This window comes from Brassica rapa, chromosome A03, assembly GCF_000309985.2.
Source record: "Brassica rapa cultivar Chiifu-401-42 chromosome A03, CAAS_Brap_v3.01, whole genome shotgun sequence".
NCBI classification, from domain to species: Eukaryota; Viridiplantae; Streptophyta; class Magnoliopsida; order Brassicales; family Brassicaceae; genus Brassica; species Brassica rapa.
This window is the reverse complement of record NC_024797.2, coordinates 5,458,914-5,472,525: the sequence shown is the minus strand read 5'-3', so window position 1 is coordinate 5,472,525 and position 13,612 is coordinate 5,458,914. Positions and strand designations below refer to the sequence as shown.

The 13,612-nt window shown below is 28.5% G+C and overlaps 1 protein-coding gene across 9 annotated transcripts; it reads left to right on the top strand.

Moving 5' to 3' along the window:
• The first annotated feature begins 578 nt into the window (after positions 1–578).
• LOC103856786 lies at positions 579–10,696 on the top strand. 9 transcript variants are annotated; one of them, XM_033288706.1, is made up of 6 exons: positions 579–847; positions 945–1,097; positions 1,200–1,386; positions 1,512–1,621; positions 10,459–10,464; positions 10,578–10,689. In XM_033288706.1, the coding sequence occupies exons 1-4, from the start codon at positions 632–634 to the stop codon at positions 1,598–1,600; spliced, it is 645 nt and encodes a 214-aa protein (XP_033144597.1). In that variant the 5' UTR covers positions 579–631; the 3' UTR covers positions 1,601–1,621; positions 10,459–10,464; positions 10,578–10,689. The 9 variants fall into 9 exon arrangements, with proteins under 9 accessions (XP_033144597.1, XP_033144598.1, XP_018513616.2 ...); XM_033288707.1 differs by lacking the exon at positions 10,459–10,464 and having other exon boundaries at positions 1,512–1,614; positions 10,578–10,688; XM_018658100.2 differs by lacking the exons at positions 945–1,097; positions 1,200–1,386; positions 1,512–1,621; positions 10,459–10,464 and adding exons at positions 8,059–8,211; positions 8,301–8,487; positions 8,608–8,647 and having other exon boundaries at positions 10,502–10,686.
• The last annotated feature ends 2,916 nt before the right edge of the window (positions 10,697–13,612 follow it).

Sequence of the window (13,612 nt, the reverse complement as noted above, 5' to 3'; positions counted from 1 at the left end):
ATGTGATCACTCACACAGAGAAGCCATTCCATTTCTATTTCTTCTCCGCAGGCAGAAGTTCTAACCTCCATAGTTGCCCGAATAAGGTAGCTTTGTCAAGAAAACACAATTCAAATGGTGACTGCAGTTTTTCACTTGTAACTGCAGAGGCATTAATTAATACGGCTAAAGTTTTACATTGTAGCTTCGAAGTTCTATGAGTCTTGTGAATTATTGTGGCTGCTGCGGGTTACTTAAAAACTTTTTGCTGAAACGAAAATTCCTTATAATTTTCCATCACAGATATTTATCAATATTGAGATCCAAGCTGTTCTCATTTCAACAATCACCTAAAGAACTCTGAAATTTTTAGAAAACATCTTACCAAATCACCTACAGATTTGATTTTAATTTTTAAACTTTAAATGAAATCACTCGAATAACACCAGTCCTACCAAAACTCACCTAAATCCTACCAAAATTAAAACACTCTAAAACTCTTTAAAATCACCAGTCCAATACACCCCCCTTAAACTTTGGGGGCTTTGGTTCTATTAAATGAAAGATGAGAACCAAAATAAAAAGAGTATCTAAGATAGTTTTTTGAGGGAGGAAGGGAACAATTTTAGTTACGGTGGAATTAGGGTTCGTCATGGCTTCATCGAGTAGAATAGACTACGAAATCATCAGTGATCCGTTAAATCCTAGATGCGTGGTTGCATGCTTCAACTACTCTATCTTTGGAGAAGTGACCGAGGAGGATAAACTTCTGTTGGAGAGGATCCGAGGGAAAGAGGACAATACGAGTCCAAAGTACACAGATCAGGAGGAGCGCAATCTCATCAACAAACAGATCAGGAAGTCACAGGTCCCTCTCTCTCTCTCTCGCTCTATTACCTTCTCAGAATCTCTGATTTGATTTGATTTGATAGTTTCTAAGTTGTTTTTACTTTTGTTCAATAAAGGGATTTGACGTGGATTTTTCCAAGTTCCGATGCCTTTTCGATTTCTACCCTTCGTTTCTTGATGAATGCCATTCAACCTTAATAACAGAAACCGATAGACAGTTTTTCGGAAGATTGGCTCAGGAATCCATTGCAGATTACAACATTAGAGAGGTGTGTTCTTTTTCCGACCAAAAAACTAGTTCAGTTCAGTTGTCTATTTCTTATTTTATTTATTTTATTATATTTGTTTTTATTTTCTTTTCTAAAAAACAGGGGACCAGTTTTGAATTTGTTGAGGTCGAGAAAGCAAATCTGTACAGGAATAAAGGGTACATTTACTTCATCACATTTGTAGCCAAGGATCCTTGCGACCAGACCAAAGTCTTTCAAGCTAAGGTCTGCAATGTTTTCTGTAGAGAGATTGAGCACAGTTTCTGCAGGCTCAAACCCTGTCAGAAAGGTATAAACATTGTATGGAGGTTTTTTCAGCCTGTCTGATTAATTGTTCACTTGTTTTGGAGAGGAAACTTGTGTTTTATCTTTTAAAGGGAAGTATGTATTAATGTTTTATTTCGTTTTTGGCAGGAGAATGCGATGAAGATTCTAAGAGAGCTGTGAAGAAACCAAAGTATAACACAAGATCGAACAAGGGTGTCATTACCAATGTGTCTTAGATAATGCATCAACCATTGTCGGTGATATTGTCCTATTTGATGGGAATTATGTCCCTTTTCTCACTTTCTGGTATCTTCTTTTTCCAAATATGCTTTCTTATTTGTATCCAAACCTCAAAAGATTTTTATATTACGAATGATAGGGATCTCAGCCAATTATTAGCAGTTGATAATCGTAACAAACGGCATTTGAGCTCATAATGATGGGCCCAATAGATAAATAAGCAAATTCTTCCAAACAAACGTCTGAGCGCAAGAGCCTTTTCTACGAATTTGTATTTTTATTTTATTCTGATTAACCAAAAAAAATCATTTTGAGTTTTGTTTTACTAGCTGGAATATACATGGCTAGATTAATTTAAGAAAAGTAAATTGGATCGAAAAAAGCTTAGCATATGATATGTTAACTGGTCAAAATCCAAATCAGTTCCCTGGTGCGCAAATGAGTTTTTTTTTCACGATCAATTTTTCTTCACGAATTTGCTGTTTGAAACAAGAAAGGGTCTTCAAGCTTATGAATGAATCTAAGTCACATTTGACTGAAATGTTTTTAAATTGCAAAATAACCCATACTTTCACTTGTCAAAAGGTTAGAAAATGAATATATGCAAATTGATTGTCATAAAGAAAAGGAACAAAATGAAGATGATTACAATTTAGAGATCACAACTCATATGGATTTGGGGACATCGAATGAATTTATGTATTACGCATGAGTTGTGTTTACTATTATTGTTTTACACTGAATATGTTGTTTCTTGCTCTGTTTTGGATATGCCGTTCTTCAGTTTGAGCTTTTTGTAGATAAAATGGTATTAATAAAAAAAAGTTTATCATATCACCACTTTTTTTGTAACTGACCACATATTCTCTATGGTTTTCTTCCAATGAAAAGCATCGAGTCGACATATAAAAAGACCACGTACATAATAGATAATATACTTGTGAACATATACCAAGCTTACAACCAACTTTAGACGCTGAACACAAACGTAGCTTTGACAGCATGAAACAAATAAAAGGGAAAACTTTTAAACCTTAATTGTGTAGAACAAAAGATAATTTAGTATAATGCAATCCTCAATTGTGGGTATCCAATCCCATGAATCATAGGAGGAGAAGAAACATTTTTTTTAACAAACCAAACTAAATGGTGACCAAGTGAATGAAAAGATAATTTAGGAGGAGAAGAACCAAACTAAGCTTTTTTATTTTATTTTTAAAAATCGGTAAAACAAAATTACAGATTTTAAATGGTGATCAAGTCAATGAATGAAAATAAATTTCCTTAAAATTACACTATTTATTTGAATTTTTTTCATATGATTCCCTTCCATTCAACCTTTTTTGTAAAAAAAAAATTATAGAACTAATACATTTCTTATCAAATTTGATAAGAAACAATTGATAACATATGTTCTTTTTCATTCTTATTACTAGGGATTAACCCGGGCTACGCCCGGGATTTTTATTTTTTTTTTCTAGTTTAAATTGTTATATTATTTATATTTAGGTTATGATATATATTTATATAAATGTTAAGATGCATGTCATGACTAAAATTTATTTTTAAATTTTAACACGTTAAATTAACATATTTTTTACTATTTAAATATTTTCTTTTGTAATTTTGTTGGCTATCAAGTTATCATATTTAGCAAAACTATCTGTTGAGTGTTGGAATAAATATTTTAGATATTTAATTAAACTGCAGAGTATTTTCGGATCGACTACATGCTCAACAATCGATCGATCCGTAAAAAGATGGTCGATCTCCTTGGCCAGGTAAGTACAATTGTAGCAAAAATATTTTTGATTTTCAAATATTAAGTATATAACTATTCTTTTGAATATTTTTTTTTTTAATTGTATTTTTTGATTAAATTATTGTATTATAATGTTTATGTAAATATTTTTTGTGATGTTTGAATTTGTGCTGTTCGTATACTTAACCTAGATGACTTTGATGTTTAACAATTTATTGTTTTCTGGAAATAGAAAAAAATGATATATCAAAACGTATCTAATACTTGTTAAATGATAGTATAATGTAAATTACATCCACTATTTGAAAATAACCATTTGTTGTTTTTTTTAAATCATAAATTATTTTTATTTAAAAATATTATTCATATATAATATAATAGTTTAAGTTTGGAAGATTAATCAATATATATAAATTATGTATATTTTTTAAAAAAAATTTAAGATATTATGTATTAAGTAACTGAATAAAAGCTGAATTTCTTATCTTGAAAATCAAATATTTATATTTTTGTCTTCATGTTATACTCACCAATCCATCATTTATATTTATAACTCAGTATGTTTTAAAAAAAACTTATTTTTAAGTAATAAATGAATTTAATAAATTAAATTCATCACCTATAATGTTCTGTAAACTATATTTGAAAACTCTCCAAAATTATATTTTAAGCATAATATAACTATTATTTGATTTAAATTATTTTAAGCATAATATATTCTAAACCAACTTAAATTATATTTACAATAGGACCATCCTAAACCGGTTAGTAAACCAAAAACAATACTAAACCAATATGAACCAATACCTGATTCGGCGGGGAATGAAGTGTTTCGGGATAAACGCTTGAATAGTTATTAACTGTAATAGTTTGATCATGAAAGAGTTAGTATGAATATAACAATAAAATTATGGATTAGATTAATTTAAATTTGTAAGAATACCTTTGAGTCTATGAAAAGCAATTCAATTCCCATGAATAATTTTTGCTCGAGTGCTTTGAAATTTTCCTTAATAGTGTGAGGTTGATGTTGATGGAATAATATGTTTTATAGGGACTTTCTTGAAGTAAAACTATACATTTTTTTTTGTTTAATGTGGTATTTCTATTTTTATATAATTTACTACCATTTTAAGATATATGTACATTTTAAAATAGATGTTTAAATCTTAATGTACTTTTTCCATTTTTTTTAATGTTTATTTCCATTTCTTATTTTTTTATTTACGTAATATCTATATTTTTTATTTTAAAATAGATATTTAAATCTTAATGTACTTTTTCCATTTTTTTTAAATTGTGTATTTACTTATATTATATATTTTACATTTTAAGATAGATGTTCCATGCTTAATGAACTTTTTCCATTTAAAAAACAATTGTGTATTTACTTATTATTATATATATAATTCATATATTATATATTTAAATTATTTACTTATTATTTATTTTCCTGTATATGTATTTCCATTTCTTGTACTTTTTATTTACTTAATATCTCTATTTTACATTTTAAGATAGATGTTTAAATCTTAATGTACGTTTTCCATTTTTTTTTTAAATTGTATATTTCAATTTGTTATACTTTCTATTTACATAATATCTATATTTTAAATTTTAAGATATATTTTCAAATCATAATGTAATTTTCCATTTTTTAAATTGGGTATTTACCTATATTATATATTTACTTATTATTTATTTTTCTTTATATTGTGTATTTCTATTTCTTATACTTTCTATTTACTAATAGTTTTATAATTTAAGATAGATTTACATTTTAAGATAGATGTTTAAATACTAATGTATTTTTTCTATTTTTTTAAATTGTGTATTTCCTTTTCTTATACTTTCTATTTGCGTAATATCTATATTTTACATTTTAAGATAGATGTTTAAATCTTAATATACTTTTTCCATTGTTTCTAAGTTGTGTGTTTCTTTTTCTTATACTTTCTATTTACTTAATATCTATATTTTACATTTTAAGATAGATGTTTGATATTTAATGTACTCCTTCTATTTTTTAAAAATTGTGTATTTACTTATTATTGTATATATAATTCGTATATTTATATATATATAATATTTACTTATTATTTATTTTTCTATATATTGAGTATTTCTCTTTCTTATACTTTAGTTAATATCTATATTTTATTTAACTAAATGTATTTGTGGAAGTATTGTGAAGACAAACTATATTATAGTTAATATCTATATTTAGTTAATATCGATATTTTATATTTTAAGATAGATGTTTAAATCTTAAAGTATTTTTTCATTTTTAATGTAAAACGGCAATGTTTAATAGAAGAACTTGGACAAATAATCAGATAGTTATATTTATGTTTTTTTCTTTTTTTTTTATAAAATGGTAATGTTACATTATAGAGATAAGCCGTTTTTTAGTGAAAAACGATAATCTTACATATGTTTAATGTAGTTTTTCCATTTTTTATGTTGTATGTTTACATATTATTGTTATTTTTAAATGTAAAATGATAATCTTACATATGTTTAATGTAGTATTTCCATTTTTTATGTTGTATGTTTACATATTATTTATTATTTTCGAAATTATAGATAATTTTTTTTTACAAAATAGTAATGTTACATTATGGAGATAATCCGTCTTTTTTTTAGTGAAAAATGGTAATCTTACATATGTTTAATGTAGTTTTTCTATTTTTTATGTTGTATGTTTACATATTATTTTTTTTAAATCAAAATGTAAAATGGTAATCTTACATATGTTTAATGTAGTATTTCCATTTTTTATGTTTTATGTTTACATATATTTATTATTTTCGAAATTATATATAATGTTTTTTGTTTTTGTTTTATAAAACGGTAATGTTACATTATGGAGATAAGCCATCTTTTTTTTTAAGTGAAAAATGGTAATCTTACATATGTTTAATGTAGTTTTTCCATTTTTTATGTTGTATGTTTACATATTATTTATAATTTTCGAAAATTAGTAATATTAAAATGTAAAACTATATTTTATGCTACGTGTCATCTTTCGGGAGAAGTTTTTTTTGCTGATGTGGACGCTTTATGGAGCCTCAAAAGGACTAATAAATTCTATTTTTTATGTTGTATGTTTACATATTATTTTTTTTAAATCAAAATGTAAAATGGTAATCTTACATATGTTTAATGTAGTATTTCCATTTTTTATGTTTTATGTTTACATATATTTATTATTTTCGAAATTATATATAATGTTTTTTGTTTTTGTTTTATAAAACGGTAATGTTATATTATGGAGATAAGCCGTCTTTTTTTTAAAGTGAAAAATGGTAATTTTACTTATGTTTAATGTAGTTTTTCCATTTTTATGTTGTTTGTTTACATATTATTTATAATTTTCAAAAAAATTAGTAATATTAAAATGTAAAACTATATTTTATGCCACGTGTCATATTTCGGGAGAAATTTTTTTTGCTGATGTGGACGCTCTACGGATCCTCAAAAGGTTCCTTTTATTAGTAAGGATTTTTTATGTTGTATGTTTACATATTATTTATAATTTTCGAAAATTAGTAATATTAAAATGTAAAACTATATTTTATGCTACGTGTCATCTTTCGGGAGAAGTTTTTTTTGCTGATGTGGACGCTTTATGGAGCCTCAAAAGGACTAATAAATTCTATTTTTTATGTTGTATGTTTACATATTTTTTTTTTTAAATCAAAATGTAAAATGGTAATCTTACATATGTTTAATGTAGTATTTCCATTTTTTATGTTTTATGTTTACATATATTTATTATTTTCGAAATTATATATAATGTTTTTTGTTTTTGTTTTATAAAACGGTAATGTTATATTATGGAGATAAGCCGTCTTTTTTTTAAAGTGAAAAATGGTAATTTTACTTATGTTTAATGTAGTTTTTCCATTTTTATGTTGTTTGTTTACATTTTATTTATAATTTTCAAAAAATTAGTAATATTAAAATGTAAAACTATATTTTATGCCACGTGTCATCTTTCGGGAGAAATTTTTTTTGCTGATGTGGACGCTCTACGGATCCTCAAAAGGTTCCTTTTATTAGTAAGGATTTTGTTTTCTTTCATTCTTTCTATAATCATTTCTATTGTTAGTTTAGAGCCTACAATTTTAGTTAATGGGTTCAAAGTTAACCAAATGATAGTTCGGAAGTTTTCATTAATTACAAAAGCTAATTATGGTGTACGATCTCTTAAATATAAAACTTTGGGGGGGGGGGGGGGGGGGGGGGGGGGGCTTTAGTGCTATTAACTGTAAAATGCGAAACCAAAATTAAAAAAAAAAAGAAGTATATAGATTTTGAGAACGGGGATCAATTAGTTTCAAAAAAAAGTATATAGATTTTGAGGAGAACGGGGAGCAATTAGTTACGTCGGAATTAGGGTTTGACATGGCTTCATCGAGTAGAATAGATTACGAAATCATCAGTGATCCGTTCAATCCACAATGTGTGATTGCAGGCTTTATACCTCTCTGGGAAGATAACGAGAAGGAGAAGCTTCTGTTGGAGAGGATCCGAGGGAAAGAGGGCGATACGAGTCTAAAGTACACACCACAGGAGGAGCGAGATCTCATCAACGGACAGATAAGGAACTCGCAGGTCTCTCTCAGAATCTCTGATTTGATTTGATTTGATAGTTTCTAAGTTGTTTTTACTTTTGTTTTAAAAAAGGGCTTTGACGTGGATTTTTCCATGTTCCGATGCCTTTTCAATTTCTACCCTTCCTCTCTTGATGAAAGCCATTCAACCTTAATAAGAGAAACCGATAGGATCTTTTTCGGAAGATTGGCTCAGGAATCCATTGCGGATTATAACATTAACGAGGTGTGTCCTTTTTCAGACCAAATACTAGTTTTGTCTATTTTTTATTATTTTTATTTTATTATATTTGATTTTGGTAAAAATAAAAACAGGGGACCAGTTTTGATTTTCTTGAGGTTGAGAAAGCAAATCTATACAGGAGTAAAGGTTACATTTACTTCATCACGTTTGTAGCCAAGGATCCTTGCCACCAGACCAAAGTCTTTCAAGCTAAGGTCTGCAATGTTTTCTGTAGAGAGATTGAGCACAGTTTCTGCAGGCTTAAACCCGGTCAACAAGGTACTATAACCATATCTCAAGTCTGTTGTACACATCGTATAAAGTTTCAGAGAGGAAACTTGTGCTGTGTCTTTGCAACGGAAGTATGTTTTGATGTTTCATTTTCGTTTTTGGCAGTAGAATGCGATGAAGATTCTAAGAGAGTTGTGAAGAAACCAAGGTATAATACAAGATCGAACAAGCGTGCGGATGTCGGAGATATATTAAGGGATTGATTTCCTATTTGTAGGACAACTACTAAAATATAAAAAACTTATCCACCATTATGTGTTTTTTCAAAAAACTTTTTTGTAACACTATTTCAACTGATGTGTCCACTCCACGAGATGGTTTCACATAGGTAAAATTAAGAGTGGCCCAAGCTTGAAGAAAATAAGTGGGTCGATAGTACTAATGCGAGCGTTGATAAGAGTATACCTTAGACTTAGAGTACTCAGGGTTCGTCTCTTCAGTGGTTCAAATGGTGTGTTTTCTTTAGTAGAATAAGGCCTTAGAGAGTCCATGTCAAATTGTATTTTTGAGGATAGTTTGATAATGTTGTTCATATTGATGAAGACCTTATTTTTCAAAGCAATGCTGGAGTTAAAGATTTGAAGGTTGTATAAATAAAATAAAGAGTGACTCTAAATACCATACTAAAAATACAGTTTTTTCATATTAAATTATGATAAACGTACACAATTAAAAACAATCTTATGAAATGCAAAACGTTGTGAAAAATATACCAATTAAATAAATGATAATTACCAAGGAGAAAACTCTTAATTTTTAAGTCTATGTAAAATAAAAGATAATTAAGATTACGGAAAATTTTGCATAGTTGTTATCCAATCCCACAAAATTCCAATTTTAGTTGACGCCTTGACGGGTTCAAAGTTGGCCAGAGAAAGAGTTAATGGGTTCAAACTTTACCAATGGGTAGTTGGGAGGTTTTCATTAAATTTCAAAAACTAGTTATGGGGTACATCTAAAAAAAGCTAAAACATTGGGGGGCTTTAGTGCTATTAAATGTAAGATGCGAACCAAAATAAAAGGAGTATCTATAATAGTTTTTGAGGGAGAACGGGAACAATTTTAGTTACGGCGGAATTAGGGTTCGTCATGGCTTCATCGAGTAGAATAGACTACGAAATCATCAGTGATCCGTTAAATCCTAGATGCGTGGTTGCATGCTTCAACTACTCTATCTTTGGAGAAGTGACCGAGGAGGATAAACTTCTGTTGGAGAGGATCCGAGGGAAAGAGGACAATACGAGTCCAAAGTACACAGATCAGGAGGAGCGCAATCTCATCAACAAACAGATCAGGAAGTCACAGGTCCCTCTCTCTCTCTCTCGCTCTATTACCTTCTCAGAATCTCTGATTTGATTTGATTTGATAGTTTCTAAGTTGTTTTTACTTTTGTTCAATAAAGGGATTTGACGTGGATTTTTACAAGTTCCGATGCCTTTTCGATTTCTACCCTTCGTTTCTCGATGAATGCCATTCAACCTTAATAACAGAAACCGATAGGCAGTTTTTCGGAAGATTGGCTCAGGATTCCATTGCGGATTACAACGTTAGAGAGGTGTGTCCTGTTTCCGACCAAACACTACTTCAGTTCAGTTGTCTATTTCTTATTATATTTATTTTTATTATATTTGATTCCTGTAAAAAAAAAAACAGGGGACCAGTTTTGAATTTGTTGAGGTCGAGAAAGCAAATCTGTACAGGAATAAAGGATACATTTACTTCATCACGTTTGTAGCCAAGGATTCTTGTGACAAGACCAAAGTCTTTCAAGCTAAGGTCTGCAATGTTTTTTGTAGAGAGATTGAGCACAGTTTCTGCAGGCTTAAACCCTGTCAGAAAGGTATGAAATATGAATCATTTCTCAAGTTTGTTATAGACATTGTTTTGGAGGGAGAGGAAATTTGTGTTTAATCTTTTTGCAAGGGAAGTATGTTTTAATCTTTCATTTCTTTTTCGCAGGAGAATGCCATGAAAATTCCGAGAGAGCTGTGAAGAGACCAAGGTATAACACAAGATCAAACAAGCGTGCGGGTGTCTTTACCAATGTCTCTTAGATAATGCAACAACTACTGTCGAAGATATTGTCCTATGTGATGGGAATTATGTCCCTTTTATGTTATCATAACTTTATGTATGACTTTTGTAGGATTAACTACTAAACTAAAATATTTAAATTGTTTCCATTTGTTTTCTGGTATCACCAATGATTAGACATGAAGGGCTCAAATTAAAAGTTCATGTACCCTTAGGGATTTGAATGCTATTAACTAAAATATGCGAACCAAAATAAAATAAATATAGATTTGAGGAAGAACGGGGACCACGAGAACAGTAATCGATTGGCTGTATTTCGGAAGATTGGCTCGGGAACTAGGAAGCCATGGCGGATAACAACATTAGAAAGGTGTGTTGTTTCCTACCAAAGACCAAAACACTAGTTCATTTATTGTCTGTTTCTTATTTATTATTATTATTATTATTATTATTTGATATTGTCAAAACCGTGAATTTGATTTGCTTGTTTGTTTTTATTAAATGTCTCTTAGATAATGCAACAACCATTGTTGGAGATATTGTCATATTGGAGGGGAATTATGTCCCTTTTATCTCTATGTTTATCATAACTATAAAATCAATTATCAACGTTTTGCAATCCATCAAATTTTAAAATTTTAGGATAGCTTAAGTTTATGAATTCTAAAGATCTCTTCAATATGTCTTGAATTTTGATTTCATTCAGTTATTCATAAATTCCACAATAGATAATTAAAAATAAGTTTAAAATACAAATAAATTAAAATCTTTAAAAATTTAACAACACTAGATTTTAAAATTTTGATGTAAATCATTCATTAATTAACACTAGATTTTGATTCAATGGGTAATTTAAAAAAAAAAAAAATTAACACTACATTTTAAAATAAATTTTAAAATAATCATTCAAACAACAATGTGGAACTATATTAAATGTAGAATGCAAAATTTTAAACTATATTAAAATACATGTTTGAATAACATTCATTAATCAAATGTGGAACGTAAAATAACTAATAAATAGTGTTTTTGTAAAACATACCACATGGTAGACAATTTATGAGAATAGAGAATGATAGCCTTTACCACAGCTAATTTTTTGAGCTATTCTCCCAAATCATTTATCTCTTTCACTTAACACCCCACATGTTTTGTATGATCCAGTAGTGTTGACCATTTGTACTATTGTACCCGGTAACTAGAACCAAATGATTGCATTAAGTCTTTTCTTTGAACATATGAGCTATATAAAATATCTCACAGTTTCTCGAAGGGCTTTCAGTTCATCTGTTGCATGTATGCTTGCCATCAAATGGCTATCAATTTCTCTTCGTTAACCATTTTGGTTGAAACTCACTCATCAATCTTCAGTACACCTACATTTGGTTCCCTAACATGTTTAGTCATTTGTTCAGTCTCATCTATCAATTTATTTTTTCCTTCATTTTTCATTTAATTTTCCTTTATTTTTTTTCAATTTTCCTTTATTTTTTAATTGCCAACTTTGAAAATAAGCTTGGTTATATTCCAAAGTTAGTCGAAACGACATCAAACCTTACAATATGTGTTTCGATGTTACGAAATAAAAAATTTCAAATGTGGAGGACATTTTTAGTACACTGATTTTGAAATAAGTATCATACGAAATAAGTATGTTTCTTGTATAACAAATGATATATGTGATTGATTCCAATATATGTGATAATAAATATCAGAAGCTATAAGATTAATCTCTAAGTCAATTTCATCTCATCCATTTTATATATAACCAATGATGTATTTGCTCTTAATTTTGTTGAAAAAAATGCAACTATTTCATAGTTCGCTATTGTCATTACTCTTACATATTTGGTGTCAAATGCTTCTTCTAGAACTTTTTAAATAATTATGAAAGTTTATTATCGAGCTAGTCATGGAAGTATTAGATAGTTACACATACCAAAATCCTTCATCTCTCTAACTCTCTCACATTCACAATCTTTATCTTGAACAAGCCTTCATTCTTCAAGAAACTCTTAAGTTCTTCAAAAAATTTGATCACTTCGTTGCTCATTTTCTAGTAAGGTTATGGTAAAGATGTTTCACCGATAGCGATACATCTAGGCTGAATTTGATCTTTAGCAATGCTTCTAGATTTTTAGTGGTTGCACGAACCCAACATGTATCTCCAAAAAATAATAATATGTAAAATTTTATAATTTTTTTCTTTGGATTTATGTAAGAAAAGTAGACAAATAAAGTAAAGTATAGTCTATTAAACTAACCTATTTTGAAGTGTTTTATATATCTTTTACATTCTTTTTCTCACTTTTTTTAAGTACATCATTAATTATCTTTAATATAATATTTTGACATCATTTGTTTACATATAACCATAATAATTTGATATGTTTGAATGCAATTATTCCATTTGTGACAAGAATTCAAAATGATTAACAATGAGTTCTTTTTTATTTGTTTACAGAATCAGTTGCACATACATTCGGGTACCCGCTTAGGTACAAATTGTTTATTTTGGGCATTAATTTTTGTTTTGTTTTGAAATTAGACTCATTCAAATATTATAAATTTTCCGGTGGGTTTGAGTCGAGTCTCCTACGTCCGGATGGATTCAGTTTTGATTGACATAAACCTAAAAATATCCAAAACTAATATGTCTGAAAGATTAATTGTTAGATATTTGTATCAAAATTAACCATATTTCGGTTTAGGTATTTGAATCAAACTAAAAATAACTTAAAAACAAACAAATAACCAACATCAACCATGTTATCCAGTTTGATTATGGTACAATTTTGATGTATAGGAATCTGAAAATATTCAAATACTTATACAACTAAATATACGATGACACATAGAATATGTAACACTAATCACAAAAACAAAATAACAATTTATAAAATTAAAAGTTTGACACCCGCAATAACTTCTCCATATAAAAATAATGGGGTTGGCAATTTGCTATTGATGTAAACAAAATCTATACTATGGGTGTTTGAGGCTGGCGATAGAAAAAAGAAGTTTAAACCTATTTGTCAAAGTAGTAGTAGTATTAAACTATTAATAAAGCTAAGGAATA

Coding starts and splice junctions, on each gene's coding strand:
- LOC103856786 (XM_018658099.2), top strand. CDS start 632: ATGGCTTCATCGAGTAGAATAGACTACGAAATCATCAGTGATCCGTTA. Junction 848..8,058: donor AACAGATCAGGAAGTCACAG/GTCCCTCTCTCT, acceptor GTTTTAAAAAAG/GGCTTTGACGTGGATTTTTC. Junction 8,488..8,604: donor GCTTAAACCCGGTCAACAAG/GTACTATAACCA, acceptor CGTTTTTGGCAG/TAGAATGCGATGAAGATTCT.